The sequence below is a fragment of the Crinia signifera genome, chromosome 1 (genome assembly GCF_055691185.1).
Source record: "Crinia signifera chromosome 1, ASM5569118v1, whole genome shotgun sequence".
In the NCBI taxonomy this organism is placed as follows: Eukaryota; Metazoa; Chordata; class Amphibia; order Anura; family Myobatrachidae; genus Crinia; species Crinia signifera.
Genome location: NC_139217.1, coordinates 463,002,613 through 463,021,283, shown reverse-complemented (window position 1 = coordinate 463,021,283; position 18,671 = coordinate 463,002,613). Strand labels below are relative to the sequence as shown.

At 46.8% G+C, this 18,671-nt stretch overlaps 1 protein-coding gene across 3 annotated transcripts in view; it reads left to right on the top strand.

Annotated features, from left to right (window-relative positions):
• Positions 1-18,671, top strand: part of CTIF (cap binding complex dependent translation initiation factor) — a 156,764-nt gene that overhangs the window by 123,977 nt on the left and 14,116 nt on the right. For all 3 annotated transcript variants that reach the window (XM_083155298.1, XM_083155299.1, XM_083155301.1), the window contains one exon: positions 17,330-17,485. In XM_083155298.1, coding sequence (XP_083011424.1) covers positions 17,330-17,485 — 156 coding nt within the window. The remainder of the gene's footprint in view (positions 1-17,329; positions 17,486-18,671) is intronic.

Sequence of the window (18,671 nt, the reverse complement as noted above, 5' to 3'; positions counted from 1 at the left end):
AAATCTTGCCTTTCAACTATAATTATGAAAATTAATTGATTGAATTAATTAATGTGCAAAATAGTGGCCATGGGCTTAAAACATTGCTGAAACATCCTTTGTAGGTGTTAGATGTGGTTTATGTTATTGTGTCATAAATACAAAACCTATGTTTGTATTAGAGTGAACACGTTGACACATGTCGACTTGTGTAGATTGAGTGTGCTACTGTGTAAAGTCTATGAAAGCACGTAGTGAATGTGTCTAACTGTTTAACAAATACCTACCTTAGCATATATAAGCAGGTCTTACAAAGATTCTTACCTTAAATTAAACAAACCTTTAAATGTAGAGAAGTATAGAAAGATAAGCTTCCAATGTGTTAGAGTGATGTGTGTGGCTTGCAGGTAGTGAAATCATGGTTTGGACTTAATAGACTGCAGCATTGGTTATTACATTCAGGTATATGTGTTTGGTAGTAATCAGCGTAAATTAGCTAACCCAGGCGCACGCTGGCATGCGGTATCTGTAGGGGTGGTTTGAGATGGCGGTTGGCGGCCGCCTGTTTTGTGTCCGAAATGAACGGTGCTTTAGTCGATCGTGCGGTAGTAGCACCGCTCATTTTTGGTGCACACCCCCGTGTACGCCCATATTTACGCCCATTTTCCCTCATTATTTCGGCCCCTCCCCTCATCACGCCCCTATGCCGCCCCCAATGCACGTACACTCGCGTATAGGTTTTTTCGCACGTAGAGACCCGTCCGTAAGCGTTGTGGAGTGTTCGCGCCTGCGCATTAGCGAATGTACGCATGCGCAGAACATAAAAAACCCCGGGACGTACGCGTACGGCCCGGCCGCACCAACCAGAATAAGGCCCTTAGACCAGGCATGTCCAAACTATGGCCCTTCAGCTTTTGTGAAACTACAAGTCCCATCCTGCCTTGCCACAGTTTTACTATTAGGGAATGCTAAAACTGTGGCAAGGCATGCTGAGATGTGTAGTTTCAGCTGGAGGGCCACAGTTTGGACATGCCTGCACTAGCCGACATTGTTCAAAATATCGCTCAGAAATTGCTTTCTAAGTTATTTTGTCTACTGCATTCCGTGGCCGTGCATAAGGGAGGCTGCCATCTTGTTAGATGAGCCAATAGCAGACTAGCGTTCACTGTGATGTCACTAGCTCCTGGTACATCCAGGAACCTTGGCTAGGGTTAATTTTTTTTAGGAACCAATTAGCATATTTTGGGATAGTGGGAGGAAACCCACACAAGTGCAATGAGAACATACAAACTCCACACAGTTAGAGCCGAGGTGGGAATAAGTCAGGGGTATCCCAAACTTCAAGGCAGCCAAACACTCCATGTTGTAAGTCTATCCATGCATGAGCACAGGTGACTTCACCTCAGTCAGGTTTTTTTTTAACCATCTCTGACTGGACATGGATATCCTTACACCCTGACCTGTTTGGTATAAGTCCATGAGAATATTGCCTGTGGAGGGACAGACCGGCTACGGATTGCAGCCTCCGGAGCGACTCCGGGCTTCCCACATCCCACTAGGCCCCCGAACCCTCATCACTACCCAGCCGCGGGGAAGGACACACTTGCCGTGAACTCTGATTATTTATATTTCAGTCCAGCCCGGCCTCAACAGCTCCAATAAAAGAAACCTCAAGTTCTTCTCTCCTCTATAAATAAAAAACAGCTTTAAATGGGGAAGCAATTTACATCTGCCCCTCGGTGAATTACAGGTCAGCATTGCAGGGTGGGTGGGGCACCGAATCCCTCTGTGATCCACCTCCAGTCAGCTCTTCCAGCAATAGCAACCCGGGATGTGCATCAGGACGCTGATATAAAAAGGCTTCTTCTGCCTTTACCCTTCCCTAGCCGGAACGCCTGCCCCCAGCCCTACTGCTGCCTCTGCAATGGCTGAACCCACGTACAGAACACACACTAGAAACTGCAGGAGCCTTCCCCAGAGCGCAAAGAGAACCTCGATTCATAACACGATCCCATCAGTTCCTGCTGGGTACGATCATAGGGTGGACCACTGACGGTCGACAGGGCCTGGGACGACAGGGTTGTGCCTTGGAGAAAGGGTAGATTAAAGGGGATACGGTCGGTTTGTCGACCTAAAGATGGTCGACACCGTTGGGTCAACATACTGCAAGGTTGACAGGGGTCTAGGTCTACATGGGGCACGGTCGGCATTACATTAGGTCGACACAAGCATTATGTCAACATGGTTTAGGTCGACAGTAAAAGGTTGACATGGGGTTTTCCACAGTTTTTTTTGTGCCGGCAGGAGGTATTTCATGCCCTTCCCATCCACTAGGGCGTGGTGGGAGAATAAAATATTGGCCGAAGCATGGCGAGCGATGCGGTGCACTTAATCCAGGACCCATGTCGACGGTGTTGACATTCGGGTAAAAAAACTGTGAAAAACCCCATGTCGACCTTTTGACTGTTAACCTAATGCTTGTGTCGACCTAATGTCATGTCGACATTGTCCCGTGTCGACCTAGACCCCTGTCGACCTTGCAATATGTCAAGCCAGCGGTGTCGATCCTATTGACTGTCGACCTTTAGGTCAACACATGAAAGAGGTTGGCATAGACAAAATGTCGACATCGAAAAAGGTTGACATGTGTTTTCCATGATTATATTTTATTTATTTTTTAAAACCGACTTGTTCATACTTCACCTTTCCAGTGGGTATAGAGGGACAATATAAAAGTTTGACGAGCACACGCGATACATTTATTTGGTGTCCATGTCGACACATGTTGACATAGACACCCAACAGCCCCAGGAAAAAATTGACTTTTTCCTGTGTCGACCTTTTGACCTAAAGCATGTCGACCAATTATGGTCTACTTATTGACTATCGACCTAATGAGCCATACCCGAAAAAGCGGACGGAAATAAAGTTCCAGCCAACCAGCTCCTAACTGCCATGTTACAAGCTGTGATTGAAAAATGACCGTTTTTCTCTCTGTCCACTTAATCTGTCTCCAAGGCTTCCTGAAGTGAGGAAAGCATCTCGCTCCTGATAATGGGGTTCATGGGAGAATCTCAGATCGGCCCCCTCGCCAACCCTCTCTGTACCTCACCGCGACGCTGTCTCCAGCATCGCTTCCATGTTTCGCTCCGTGCCGCTGTGGGATAATGCTGCTTGTTTGTTAAAACCGAGGAGCTAACTTTTGGCTTCCATGCTTGATTTCTGCCTTCTTCATTATGTAAATAATAGCTGGATACCATCTTCTAGAACAAATAAAATTGCGTATATCATGTATAGAAGCTATGAAAAAAGTCGGATTATTTAAAATGTCATCTAAATATTTCTCCGCGAGCATCAAGGCGGCCAAGAGTTCAGCCAAAAAGCCTGGCAGTCGCGCCTTTTTGCCGAGGTACGCTATACCTCCCAGAAGGTCGCCGGTTCCAGGCAGCCATCGTTGCTGTGGCGACTGCTCCCTTTTGGAATTATTTCAGTCCCAAACTGCGGCATCAGCATCATTTTCTAAATGCCTCCCCCCCACCCTCCAATCAGATAATACCAAATGGGGTAAACTACAAAAACCACGATTATAATAAATTAATGATGTGTGACCCTTCGAGAATTAAGTCACCTCGTCCAAATCTGCTTAAATAAGTACTATGGCGTTCTTAGAGGAATTACTGCAAGGCTTTAAGCTGACAAAACACTAATTAGTTAACAAATGTTTAATTGTCATCCAGCATATCCCCCCTCCCCAGTTATTGTGACTGCCGCTGTCTTCCAGTCTACTTTGCTGATGTCTTTGTCACGCCGCAGACTGTGCCAGCCTAATGCATTAGTCTCTGAGCCCGGCCATCTGTCACCGAGTGAGCTCCCTTTAATCCCAGCCAGTCTGAAAAGTAACTTAAGAATTTTCTCTCAATGACTCCATTGCATTAGAGGCGAGGATTTCCTGGAGCTTATTGTCACTGTGTCATGCAGCCAACGGGACCCAAAATCCCTTTTAATACATGGAAAGAAGCTACCAGACGCCGCTTGCTTCCATCCGTTAACCTATTTTCCACAGACTTGGGCAGCAAATTGTGACTGCCTATTGTAACCAGCTGAGCTCGTGCCACCAGACCCATTCACCAAAGGAAACTTCTGCTACTAACTGGGCTTTGCTGGTCTGGGGTGGTCCACGTTCTGGCACGGCAAAAGATGCGGACACACCCGGCTTGTTGTGATATTGTGTCATACCTATAGTCAAGGCCGGCTTTACCGTTAGGCAACTGCCTACGGGCTCCGGAATCTAGGGGAGGGGCCCTGAGTCTAGCACAAAGTTAAGGCGCCACCTTTAAACTTTCATTTGAGGTTCAATAAAGTCAATATTGGAGTGCGGGTGGAGTTGGTGGACGCAGTAAGCTGAAGTTTTGGCTAGGGAGCTTTCCATCACATCAGCCTTGCCCATAACGCCGTTCCAAGCAAGGGTTGTCCCAAGAGTCAGACCTGTGTCCCGACAGCTGGGGAAGGTCCTCTAGATGCCATCAGGCTCGGGACATTCTGCCACAACGTTGGCTGTGATCTGTGGTAACAGCGACCACCCCTTCCCCCAGTAAGGGGTCCGATTATTACCAGTCACTAAGGTGCAGAAGTATAAACAGGGAAAGGAAAAAAATTAATTCTCTCCCATTCCCTTCATCAGTCTTGTGCCCGAACCACTGAATGTCATGGTGCGCCAACAGAAACAATGACATAGTTATGTCCCTGAACTGTTGGGTGACCCCCTAATAAAGTTTGCCTATGAAATTTGTAGTTGGCGGGATGAGTTGCAGCTAATTTGTTAGTGTTAGCGTGTCTCCAGCATCTTCTAGCGTTAAATGTTCATTCTCTGCATCTTACTGGCAGACTGTGAAGGCTCATGGAGACCACGGTAAGGAATGTAGTCCCGGCAATTTCCATTTGCAGCGCATCTCCTCTCTAGTTGCCAGTAAAGGCCTCGTACTGTCCACAAGGAACAATATGGGCCTTTTATAAAGCCGTACACTTGTCATCCGTAAAGATTGAATACTTAAAAAAAGAACTGTTTTTGCATTTTTGACGTTCCTGCGGCATCTGTTAATTAACACAAAAATGCATTTTACAAAGAAAACCAAGACCACAGTTATTACCAGCATTTTCTGCATGGGACTATTTTTAATCTAGTCTCCAGGCAGTCTTCCTGGCTAGGTTGGAAAAAAAACAAAAAAGCAACCGGCCCATGTGGACGGGCCCCATAGCTTGTGGTCACCAAATTCCCATTCTCCCTCGAGACGGTCTCTTAGGGAGAGCCGGCGACAGTGATGATGAGCACTTGGATAACTCCACAGTAAGAGAAGTCAGAGGTCACATGTTGACTGTGTCTCCTGGCTGGGACTGTAACACATTCCCTTTGAAGTGTGAGAGACGGGCCCTTCAGAATGCAATGCTTCCCCCAAAATGAAGGAAGACTCTTGAAAGTCTATTGTGGAAAGAGGTTTTTTAGGAAGTGCAGGGATGTGCCCGTAATGGGATCGTGTCTGGAGAGGAAGCTGATGGCAGCAGACATTGACATGCAGGAACATACCCATCTATATGAACTTGTGTACCGTTCCTTGCCAGTTACTGGGAACAATGACAGCGGGCAAGACTATACATCGTCATGTGTACCAGCTTCACGCCCTGCCAGCTTTGCCCAAGCCGGTCCTGAAACATACATACTTTATACGCACACGACCTCCTGTGTACACACACTATATTATGTGTCTGTATAGAAGACTAAAGTTGTTATATAGTCTGTGTGTATTGTAGTGTGTATAACAATTTCAGTGCAGTTCTGGGGGGGGGGGCTGATTTTTGTGAGCCTCCTGGCCATTTCGGTAGGGTAGGCAACCCTGAATATAGGGCTTTATGTAAAATGATTCCACTACTATGGGGCATGATGTGAGGTGATGGACTGTACTACTATAGGGCATTATGAGGTTATGGCACTACTATTGGGCTTTATTTACAATTATGGCACTGCTATGGGACATTATGTGAACTGATGGGACATTATGTGAGGTGATGGCATTACTATGGGACAGGTGATGGCACTACTATGGGGCATTTTGTGAGGTTATGGCACTACTACGGGACATAATGTGAAGTGATGGCACTGCTATGGGACATTATGTGAGGTAATAGCACTGCTATGGGGCATTATGTGAGGTAATGGGGCATTATGTGAGGTAATGGCACTACTATGGGACATTGTGTGAAGTGATGGCACTGCTATGGGGCATTATGTGAGGTAATGGCACTGCTATGGGGCATTTTGTGAGGTTATGGCACTACTACGGGACATAATGTGAAGTGATGGCACTGCTATGGGGCATTATGTGAGGTGATGGCACTGCTATGGGGCATTATGTGAAGTGATGGCACTGCTATGGGGCATTTTGTGAGGTTATGGCACTACTACGGGACATAATGTGAAGTGATGGCACTGCTATGGGACATTAATGTGAGGTAATAGCACTACTATGGGGCATTATGTGAGGTAATGGCACTACTATGGGGCATTATGTGAGGTAATGGCACTACTATGGGGCATTATGTGAGGTAATGGCACTACTATGGGGCATTATGTGAGGTAATGGCACTACTATGGGGCATTATGTGAGGTGATGGCACTACTATGGGGCATTATGTGAAGTGATGGCACTGCTATGGGGCATTATGTGAGGTGATGGCACTGCTATGGGGCATTATGTGAAGTGATGGCACTGCTATGGGGCATTATGTGAGGTGATGGCACTGCTATGGGGCATTATGTGAGGTGATGGCACTGCTATGGGGCATTATGTGAGGTAATGGCACTACTATGGGGCATTATGTGAGGTAATGGCACTACTATGGGGCATTATGTGAGGTAATGGCACTACTATGGGGCATTATGTGAAGTGATGGCACTGCTATGGGGCATTATATGAGGTGATGGCACTGCTATGGGACATTGTGTGAAGTGATGGCACTGCTATGGGGCATTATGTGAGGTGATGGCACTGCTATGGGGCATTATGTGAAGTAATGGCACTGCTATGGGGCATTATGTGAGGTAATGGCACTACTATGGGGCATTGTGAGGTAATGGCACTACTATGGGGCATTATGTGAGGTAATGGCACTACTATGGGGCATTATGTGAGGTAATGGCACTACTATGGGGCATTATGTGAAGTGATGGCACTGCTATGGGGCATTATATGAGGTGATGGCACTGCTATGGGACATTGTGTGAAGTGATGGCACTGCTATGGGGCATTATGTGAGGTGATGGCACTGCTATGGGGCATTATGTGAGGTAATGGCACTACTATGGGGCATTATGTGAAGTGATGGCACTGCTATGGGGCATTATGTGAAGTGATGGCACTACTATAAGGCATTATGTGAGGTGTTGTCCCTACTATATGGCATTATGTGTATAGTCACTGCGGTGAGCGATGTTTCTGTAGAAATATTAGGGTCATGGCCTTTCCACAATGTTGAAATGAGGCCTAGAATGTTTTTCTTGTGTTCCCTGCTTCATAGAGCGGCTCATTCTCTATAATAGTGGTTCTCAACCTCGGTTCTCAAGGACCCTCAACAGTGCACGTTTTCCAGGTCACCTGGCAGTTGCACAGGTGCACTCATTACTCACTGACACATTTTAAAAGATCACAGGTGGAGCTAATTAGTTCACCTGTGATTCTGTGTGGAGACCTGGAAAACGTGCACTGTTGGGGGACCTTGAGGCCCAAGGTTGAGAACCACTGCTCTATAACACCCGTCCACCCTGCCGTCATTGCTTCTCCTGTTCAATATATAACTGGATACAGTGCTTAAAGGCCAATGTGTATATGAGTCGTAAAAGCGAAGACCCGAACATGTAGCGTCTTGTCTGACATGTGTGCCGTCTTTGTTCCTGCGCGGCGTTATGGATTATTCCACCTTAGCAGTACAGAGACCGAGCGCAATGTAATGCAGACTACTGACAGCATGCGTTGTATGGTGCACACTAAATATACGTGTACATTATATTAGTGTGCCAGTCAGCCATTCTTAATGACCGTCCATATCTTCGTTATCTCTGCCCTGATCGTCAGAACCTTCCACAGAATCAGTGCCGCCCAGTGTAATGCGTCTGCATGCCTTGGGCGGCATAGTTGGTGTAATGGCTAGCATTGCTGTCCTTTAACCACTTTTTGCATTTGATGGGAAACTGATATCAACGTGATTTAAACCCAAGGCCCGCTCCCATGATTGCTTCCAATTAGTTATCGGATTGGGTCAGGACCTGCTGGTCATGGTTTAAACATGCCCGATCCGGCTGTCCCCGGGGACAGGGGGAAATAGAATGAGAGCAGTCTAAGCTATCGGGCCTCACTTTATTCCTGGGCATCTCTCCTAACAGGCTCAGAATAGCAGGCATAATTTACTGCTATCCGATAGCCCTTTCCTAGTGACACAGACAAAAATGCACTTCTGAAGAATTCGTTATGGGCAGAGAGTATTGGAACAGTGTTACTATGTGTGAGCCGGAGTCCTTGGTGTCAGTGTTTGTGTGTGTGTCCAACCACATATCCTGTTACTTTTTGTTTGCCTTGGTTATTATGGCCCCTCGCAGTTTATCTTTAAGAGGCTCCTGCCCCCTGTAATGACCTTTTTGTCTCATATGATACTTAGGGTCTGATTCAGAACATTCAGGCATCGACCCACCTGCACTCGCAGGGGTATGCCCAGCATTTTGCTGGGCGTACCCCTTGGGTCCACCCCCTGCCAGCCCTCGGCCCTCTCTGCCTCCCTTGAGAACTTTTGTATGGTCCCAAAACTTAACTTAGTCATTTAAATTGGTTGATGATATGGAAGTATTGCAACAGCTAAAGGCTGAGTATTACTTGATCAATTATTCTAAAATGACAGTAGATGGCGCTGTTTCTTAAGCCAGCTTTGTGTAGTCTCTCTTAGTTGGCAAAGTGTACTCTTCTCTAGTTCTAAATGTTATGATTTTCCATGTTATGAGTTTACATATTCTAGTCACATTTTATTATTTATTTATTTATATACGGTTTCTTATTTAGCGCAGCATATTCTGTTACGCTTAACAATTGGAAACCGTGATGAGCCAAACTGGGTGATTACAGACAGACATAGAGGTTGGAGGGCCCTGCTCGCAAGCTTACAATGTATGAATGTTGTCCCCCAGTCTTGCCAGCCTGTTGGTACTCGCACAGAGTTGCATATTCTGCGTATGCTATCCCCTCACATCTCTGTACGGGATGCGGTCATCTATTAGAATGAACTTAGGTCTACAGTCATTAGGTCGACCCCACTAGGTCGACTGGCAGGAAGGTCGACCTGACTTAAGGTCGACATGGGCCAAGGTCGACATGACTTAAGGTCGAATTTGCATAAAGGTCGACATGAGGAAGGTCGACTGGTCATAAGGTCGACATGGGTTTTTCACTGTTTTTTGAGCCAACATGTGCCGACAGGCGGTATTTCATGCCCTACCATCCACTAGGGCGTGGTGGGAGAATAAAATAGTGTGCCGAGCGCAGCGAGGCACCGTGCCCGAAGCATAGCGAGCGATGCGAGGGTCCGATTCTCATTGCCAACTGTGTCCATGTCGACTGTGTCGACATTCGGCTCAAAAAACAGTGAAAAACCCATGTCGACCTTATGACAAGTCGACCTTCCTCATGTCGACCTTTATGCAAATTCGACCTTATGTCATGTCGACCTTGGCCCATGTCGACCTTAAGTCAGGTCGACCTTCCTGCCAGTCGACCTAATGTCTGTACACCTAAATGCAGTCTGACGAATGATCCCATTCCCTCTGTACACATACATTCCTAAATCTATACTCACAGCTACTCTCCCCGGCCTTGCAAAGCTTCCAACGGGCGCTGAAAACCCACCTGTCCGTCAAAGCGTACCCTTCTGTTGCATAACCTAGCCATGAGGCTGCTTCTCCAACCCCCTGCCCTTATGCCTTGGCCATCTCTGCTTTGCTTACATCCTGCCATCAGGTCACCTCCCGCTTGCTTGCACCTCATGTTACCACAAGAGCCGCCCTTTGCTGTATAATAAACTGTAAATAAATAAATATTCACTACTACATGTACACGTCTACAGTACACCCCAGGGTTAATTCTTGTCAGGAGTTAATTAACTCGTACACACATAGCGATCCCCGGCCATTTTCTAAGCGATCTGACTAGATCGCTTAAGGCCCACATGCACCAGAACGATATTGTACCCATTCGTACAATCTCGGCTGGTTGTATGATGGATTTTATGCAGATTGTGTGCACACAATCGTGCAATGCGCGGTCCCGCGGGATGGAGGATTGGTCCTCGGATCAGACGTGCTGCATCAGTTGATCAGTTGGGATTGGGAGCTGATGTTTTTAAGCACATGCAATCGGTCGTTTGACCGATTTGGCCTGAGCTTTCCGTTTGATTTTACTTCCGATCTGCACTTTTGCATTCGATATCGAATTCGATATTTCCTGGCCTGTACAGTCTATTTTTCTTTTCGATATAGAAAAAACGGGAGCGAGCATCGAATCGAATTGCGGGTTTAAAGCTTCTTAAAAACCGATTTCGATTTGATTTTGCTTCTATAAGCAAAATCTAATCTAAAACCTGTCAAAATCGGAGCATGTGTACACCCCTTTCTGATGTATGGCCGCCTTTAGAAAATGCCCCTACATTGCTCCATGTGTAGGGACCATAGAGATAGCAATGCGCGGGCTGGTGCGTTGTTATCGCCCAAGCTATTAATATCCAACAGTCTGGATAAATGTATAATTGTATAATCTATGTTTCTATAATTGCCGGTGTCTGGGCCACTGTCCCTGACAGATCACTCAGCAGCACATTGCTCATCTCCCCGTGTGTAGGCCCCGTAAGTTACCAGTATATTTTGGGAGGACACCATGCCAGCAGAGAGAACATACAAACTGCACACAATATTGTGGTGGAAACTGAACCCCAGAATTCAGCGCTGTGAAGGCAGCAGTGTTAACCATTACACTAACCATGGGGCCCTATCTGTATAGTAGCCGACTAGCACAGGGTCCAGGGTGAGGGGTGTGTCTGAGATGGTTCCAGTACGTTCTTGTCTAACCTCACTGCACCAGAGTAAAGCTGATTTTTTTTTTTAAAAATTCCCCTTAAGGTTCATATGTGAAAATGTCCATTTTGGGGCTCCGTGGTCCTTTAAGTGCCTGGAATAGAGGCACCCTTTTGTCTGCCTTCAGCCCCAGCCAGGCATTATCTCCTCCTCCCAGGCTGCATTCCTTCCCTCTCTCCAGTCCTATCACACTTTCCTGCTGCCTGTTCCTCAGGAATGTTATCTGGGATCGCACTGCATTTCTTTCCTCCCCTCACTTCATTATCAAGTGATTGGCACTTCTTCTATCCTACAGCTAATAACTCTCCTCCACTATCTCTGCTGGCTGCTCTGTGTCGCCTTTCACTCTCCCAGACTACTCCTGAGACTCACTCAGCCATTCACAGCCCTTATCTCTGGCTCCTTAAACACTTGTCTGCTTTTATTTGCGTACATGCAGAGTTATGTTACGTGAAATGCAGAGAGCGGCGCAGAGGATCAGCGGACTCCAATTTAAAATTGATTGTCGGTTTTTGATTCTTACATAGAAGTCCAGGAGCCCTGTCGTCTATGGGGCATTTTAACGGGTTATGCGTCTAAATAATAAACGTATAGTTCACCACGAAAAATAGCTTGGCTGGCAAAATGCAGCAGGAGAGAGCAGTAGTATATGTTCCTGGGTTACAGCAGGAGAGAGCAGTAGTATATGTGCCTGGGTTACATCAGGAGAGAGCGTGGTAGTATATGTGCCTGGGTTACAGCAGGAGAGAGCAGTAGTAGAACATGTACCTGGGTTACATCGGGAGAGAGCAGTAGTATATGTGCCTGGGTTACAGCAGGAGAGAGCAGTAGTATGTGTGCCTGGGTTACACCGGGAGAGAGCAGTAGTATATGTGCCTGGGTTACAGCAGGAGAGAGCAGTAGTATATGTGCCTGGGTTACATCAGGAGAGAGCAGTAGTATATGTGCCTGGGTTACAGCAGGAGAGAGCAGTAGTATATGTGCCTGGGTTACACCGGGAGAGAGAGCAGTAGTATATGTGCCTGGGTTACAGCGGGAGAGAGCGGTAGTATATGTGCCTGGGTTACACCGGGAGAGAGAGCAGTAGTATATGTGCCTGGGTTACTGCGGGAGAGAGCGGTAGTATATGTGCCTGGGTTACACTGGGAGAGAGCAGTAGTATATGTGCCTGGGTTACATCGGGAGAGAGCAGTAGTATATGTGCCTGGGTTACATCGGGAGAGAGCAGTAGTATATGTGCCTGGGTTACATCGGGAGCGAGCAGTAGTATATGTACCTGGGTTACATTGGGAGACATCATTAGTATACTGTGTGTGCCTGGGTTACATCGGGAGAGAGCAGTAGTATATGTGCCTGGGTTACATTGGGAGAGAGCGGTAGTATGTGCCTGGGTTACACTGGGAGAGAGCAGTAGTATATGTGCCTGGGTTACATCGGGAGAGAGCAGTAGTATATGTACCTGGGTTACATCGGGAGAGAGCAGTAGTATATGTGCCTGGGTTACATCGGGAGAGAGCAGTAGTATATGTGCCTGGGTTACATCGGGAGAGAGCAGTAGTATATGTACCTGGGTTACATTGGGAGAGAGCGGTAGTATATGTGCCTGGGTTACAGCAGGAGAGAGCGGTAGTATATGTGCCTGGGTTACAGCAGGAGAGAGCAGTAGTATATGTACCTGGGTTACTCCGGGAGAGAGCGGTAGTATATGTGCCTGGGTTACAGCAGGAGAGAGCAGTAGTATATGTGCCTGGGTTACAGCAGGAGAGAGCAGTAGTATATGTGCCTGGGTTACACTGGGAGAGAGCAGTAGTATATGTGCCTGGGTTACAGCAGGAGAGAGCAGTAGTATATGTGCCTGGGTTACACTGGGAGAGAGCAGTAGTATATGTGCCTGGGTTACACTGGGAGAGAGCAGTAGTATATGTGCCTGGGTTTCAGCAGGAGAGAGCAGTAGTATATGTGCCTGGGTTACACCGGGAGAGAGCAGTAGTATATGTGCCTGAGTTACACCGGGAGAGAGCAGTAATATATGTGCCTGGGTTACAGCGGGAGAGAGCAGTAGTATATGTGCCTGGGTTACACTGGGAGAGAGCGGTAGTATATGTGCCTGGGTTACAGCGGGAGAGAGCGGTAGTATATGTGCCTGGGTTACAGCGGGAGAGAGCGGTAGTATATGTGCCTGGGTTACATTGGGAGAGAGCGGTAGTATATGTGCCTGGGTTACAGCGGGATAGTACAAATTGACATCCAAAAACGTAAACAACTCATAAACGGTCAACATAAGCAATGGGTCAGCATAACATACAGTAACCCACAGATTGGATCTCCTGAGTTACAAACCTAGTAGTGTCCTCCTAGCGCACATGCACGCTACCCGTGAACAACCTGTATTTAGGAGAAAATTGGAAAGATTTCTATTAGTGGAATGGCCGGTCCTAAGGTGGCCTGATCAGTCTCTTCTATGTTGGCAGATGAGGAACCCAGAAAAAACTTAAATCTGGGCCTCGTTATCCATAATTAAGTGATCTCGGTATTCCTCCTGTTCTGTCCTGGTCACTGAATTATGACATACCGCGATGACATCATCCAATTACATCATAGCAATTGCCTAATCATTCGTTATGCCAGATGTTGAATCCCAGTGCCCTCTGTATCGCCATAAGGTGCAGTAGATTATGTAGTCATCAGTATCTTGTGAGTTATAGCAGGAAATAGTTTATTCTATCCCTACAATGTAATCCTGTGGCATCACCCATTCGCCTGGCAGACTGGTATAATGTTCCGTCCTCCCTGCGCGTTGCAGCCAAAGTATTGAACATTCCTAACGTAGTTATGCAGCCTAAATAAATGTGTTCTGCATGACGTGATGGTAGCACCGCGAGACGTGACCTCATCGCCGCTGTGCGCACCGCAGTGGCCCAATAGGAAGACATTATTTCCACGGCCTGGCTCCCGTGGTTGCAGAGTTTAGTAACAGTAATGATTGCCATAGAAGCACGGCACATTGAGGTGTGAAATAACAAATCACTGAAGCAATAGGACCTGATACACATGTCCGCCAGATGTGCATGCAGTCAGCGCGCCACGCGTGTTCACAGTAGGGCTGACATGTAAATATTTAAAGTTATTACACCGGTCTCTGGCATGGGAGCAGACGATAGCGTTAGCAGGGAGCAGAATCAATCTGGGGCTTAACCCTGAGTGGGCACAGGGTACCCGCTTGGTGGTGACTGAGAGTTACCAGGGTAGCTCTTCTCATGCTGTCTCTATGGGTTGTCACTTAGCACCATGTTGATACCAGGTGTGGACATAATGTCGACCCGCTACTCGGGACAACCAGATCTCTTAAGCTGGATACACTTTAGACGACACCGCGAGCGTTGCATTGTCGTCAACGATTTCCCTTGAACTGGCTGGAACTCCTGAATAAACAATATAGTACATATACTGTACACTAACCAGGGGTGGCCAAACCTGTCCTCGAGATCTACCAACAGTTCATGTCTCAGGCCACCTGCGGATCTATAGTAGGAATGGATGCACAGGTTTGACAATGTGATAGTTAGTAATGACTACAGCTGCGCACCAGTTAGGTGATCTGGGACATGTGACAGTTAGTAATGACTGCACCTGTACACCAGCTAGGTGATCTGGGACATGTGACAGTTAGTAATGACTGCACCTGTACACCAGCTAGGTGATCTGGGACATGTGACAGTTAGTAATGACTACACCTGTGCACCAGCTAGGTGATCTGGGACATGTGACAGTTAGTAATGACTACAGCTGTGCACCAGTTAGGTGATCTGGGACATGTGACAGTTAGTGATGACTACAGCTGCGCACCAGCTAGGGGATCTGGGACATGTGACAGTTAGTAATGACTACAGCTGCGCACCAGCTAGGTGATCTGGGACATGTGACAGTTAGTAATGACTACAGCTGTGCACCAGCTAGGTGATCTGGGACATGTGACAGTTAGTAATGACTACAGCTGTGCACCAGCTAGGTGATCTGGGACATGTGACAGTTAGTAATGACTACAGCTGTGCACCAGCTAGGTGATCTGGGACATGTGACAGTTAGTAATGACTACAGCTGTGCACCAGCTGCTAGGTGATCTGGGACATGTGACAGTTAGTAATGACTACAGCTGTGCACCAGCTAGGTGATCTGGGACATGTGACAGTTAGTACTGACTACAGCTGTGCACCAGCTAGGTGATTTGGGACATGTGACAGTTAGTAATGACTACAGCTGTGCAGCAGCTAGGTGATCTGGGATATGTGACAGTTAGTAATGACTACAGCTGTGCACCAGCTAGGTGATCTGGGGAATGTGAACCATTGGTAAATCTTGAAGACCAGTTTGGCCGGGTGCCGGGCGGCTCCCGTACAGTCGGGATTCCGACAGTCATTACTCCGACGTCGGAATCCCGACTACTCCTTCGTGGGGGTCCACGACCCTCATAGAGGGGGAATAAAATAGGTGCCCGCAAGGGGCTTCATTGCGCTCCCCACGCTGTGCAGTCGGGATTCTGACGTATGACTAATGACTGTCGGAATCCCGACTGTCGGGTAAATGTACCACATCCGTTTGGCCACCCCTGCACGATATAGACAGAATTGAGCTGACGGGATATAATAATGACAATACAGTGCGTACACACTAGATAGTATGCATGAAAATATTGTTTATTTATTTATTACCAATTTCTTCTATAGCACCCACATATTCTGCAGCGCTTTACAGAGAATAGTTGAATATTCACATCAGTCCCTGCCCCAGTGGAGCTTACAATCTATATTCCCTACCACATGTACACGCACACAGACATTCTAGGGTTAGTTTTAATGGGAGCCAATTAACCTACAGTATATTTTTGGATTGTGGATGGAAACCGGAGTACCCGGAGGAAACCCACGCAAGCATGGGGAGAATATACAAACTCTGCACAGGGCCATGGTGGGAATCAAACCCATGACCTCAACACTGTGAGGCAGTAATGCTAACCATCACAGTGTGTGTGTGTGTGTGTGTGTGTGTGTGTGTGTGTTAAATATATCTCACACACACACACACACATGCTGCCATATATGTGTTATATATATCTCTCATATATTTATTTATATATATGAGATATATATATATATATATATATATATATATATATATATATATATAACACGTATATGGCAGCATGCACTGAGCAACTTATCCATTGCTTTTTAGAAGAACAATAGTTTTACTAGTTTGCAGGGGGGTTTTCGTGATGTTTTTTTGGATGCTTGTCTAGTTGTCTATAGATCGTAGATACGTTTTTCCCAAGTTCTGTGTCACTAAAAATACCTCCGTACCAGCAGAGATAAGCAACATGTTCCTACTTGTGCTCAGAAAGTGTTTAATGAACCCGAGCCACCTTATCCTAAACGACAAGGTGATTACATATACAAGTGGTGGTGTAATACTGGCAGCCTATTCAGGAAGCCCACAGATGTGTCCACATCCACCTATCCCCAAATTGCCCCATGGAATCTGCAATTAAATTGTGCCATCCATTTCTCTAAAATGTGCTTTTTATTCGCTTCAGAAATGCAACAAAATTGCAATACAGGAGATCCCTGGACGTATTACAAAAGGACACCTCTGTCACAGTAACAGAAGTCATACGTGTTCAGTAAACCACTCAATAATAGTAACTGGATTCAGAAGACAATGCCCATATGTTCTGATGTCTGACATTATATGTGAACGTCTTATTCTACCCTGATGTGATCATTGAAATAGGTCGACATGGCTCAGGAAAAACACGTGAAAAACCCGTTGACTTTTTCATATGTCAACATTTTGGTGTTGACCTATTGACCGTGGACTAGAATGGAGTACAGCTCATACTGAGTGCCGCAACAACATTTTTTGACAGTTGGAAATTGTGCGGTTGGGTGAAGTGATGCAACAGCGGCGACACAAGACATCAGCCAAACCGTCTCATCTCTTACAAACTGAACTAACCGCGTTTGGGTTTAATGGTTTCCTCTTCTCCAATTTATTTCAAAACTTTAAGACAAAAGTAGTTTCTTTCTCAAACAGGTTCCTCTTGTTGAGCTGTCTGATTGCGCTTCCAGTTCCCTATTTCTTAAGGGCGCCTCGTGTCACCAACTGATGTGGTTTTTTGTTGACTTTGTTTTACAGAAGGATTTCTCTGTCCGGGAGGATCTGCACCAATCAGATGTGGAGAGCTGGTTGGGGTTCATCACGTTCCTTTGCGAAGTGTTTGGCACGATGAGGAGTAGCGCGGGAGAACCTTTCCGAGTCCTCGTCTGCCCCATCTATACCTGCCTTAGGGAGGTAATGACCACTGTCCGGTCTGCCACCACTTCTGTTGAACCTTTCACACCCAATGTACCCTGTACGTGGTCCTGTACAAGCTGCACCATTATTTGGCCTGTAGTCGTGTAGGAGTCGGTGACATCACTAGAACACATACAGAGGTAGTTAGTTGGCTGTTGTCGTAGGGGGTCCTGTTTGAAGGCCTCACTTATGAGAGGAGTTTGAAGGTGCCCATACACGTTACAATTATTGTATACAATATCGCAAAAGGGCCGATTTATCGAGGCAGAATCCGGCACTGTAGGCATGCAAATTCCACACAGTTAGGGCCATGGCAGGAACCCTGGCAGTAATGCTCAGCACTGCACCATTGTGTGTTCCAGACCTCCTGGAATGGGAAGCGATCATCTATTAGAATGAACTTAGGTCTACAGTCATTAGGTCGACCCCACTAGGTCGACTGGCAGGAAGGTCGACCTGACTTAAGGTCGACATGGGCCAAGGTCGACCTGACTTAAGGTCGAATTTGCATAAAGGTCGACATGAGGAAGGTCGACTGGTCATAAGGTCGACATGGGGTTTTTCACATTTTTTTTGAGCCGACATGTGCCGATTAGGTCGACCCCACTAGGTCGACTGGCAGGAAGGTCGACCTGACTTAAGGTCGACATGGGCCAAGGTCGACCTGACTTAAGGTCGAATTTGCATAAAGGTCGACATGAGGAAGGTCGACTGGTCATAAGGTCGACATGGGGTTTTTCACATTTTTTTTGAGCCGACATGTGCCGACAGGCGGTATTTCATGCCCTACCATACACTAGGGTGTGGAGGAGGTTATTAAAGCTGTGGCGAGCGAAGCGAGCCACCGTGCCCGATGCATTGCGAGCGATGCGAGGGTCCGATTCTCATTGCCAACTGTGTCCATGTCGACTGTGTCGACATTCGGATAAAAAAACAGTGAAAAACCTATGTCGACCTTATGACCAGTCGACCTTCCTCATGTCGACCTTTATGCAAATTCGACCTTAAGTCATGTCGACATTGGCCCATGTCGACCTTAAATCAGGTCGACGTTCCAGCCAGTCTACCTAATGGGGTCGACCTAATGACTGTAGACCTAAGTTCATTCTGACAGATATACCAATTCCCCCGGAACACCCCCACTCCCTTCCCATGTATATTATTCAGAGGAGGCAACATGAAA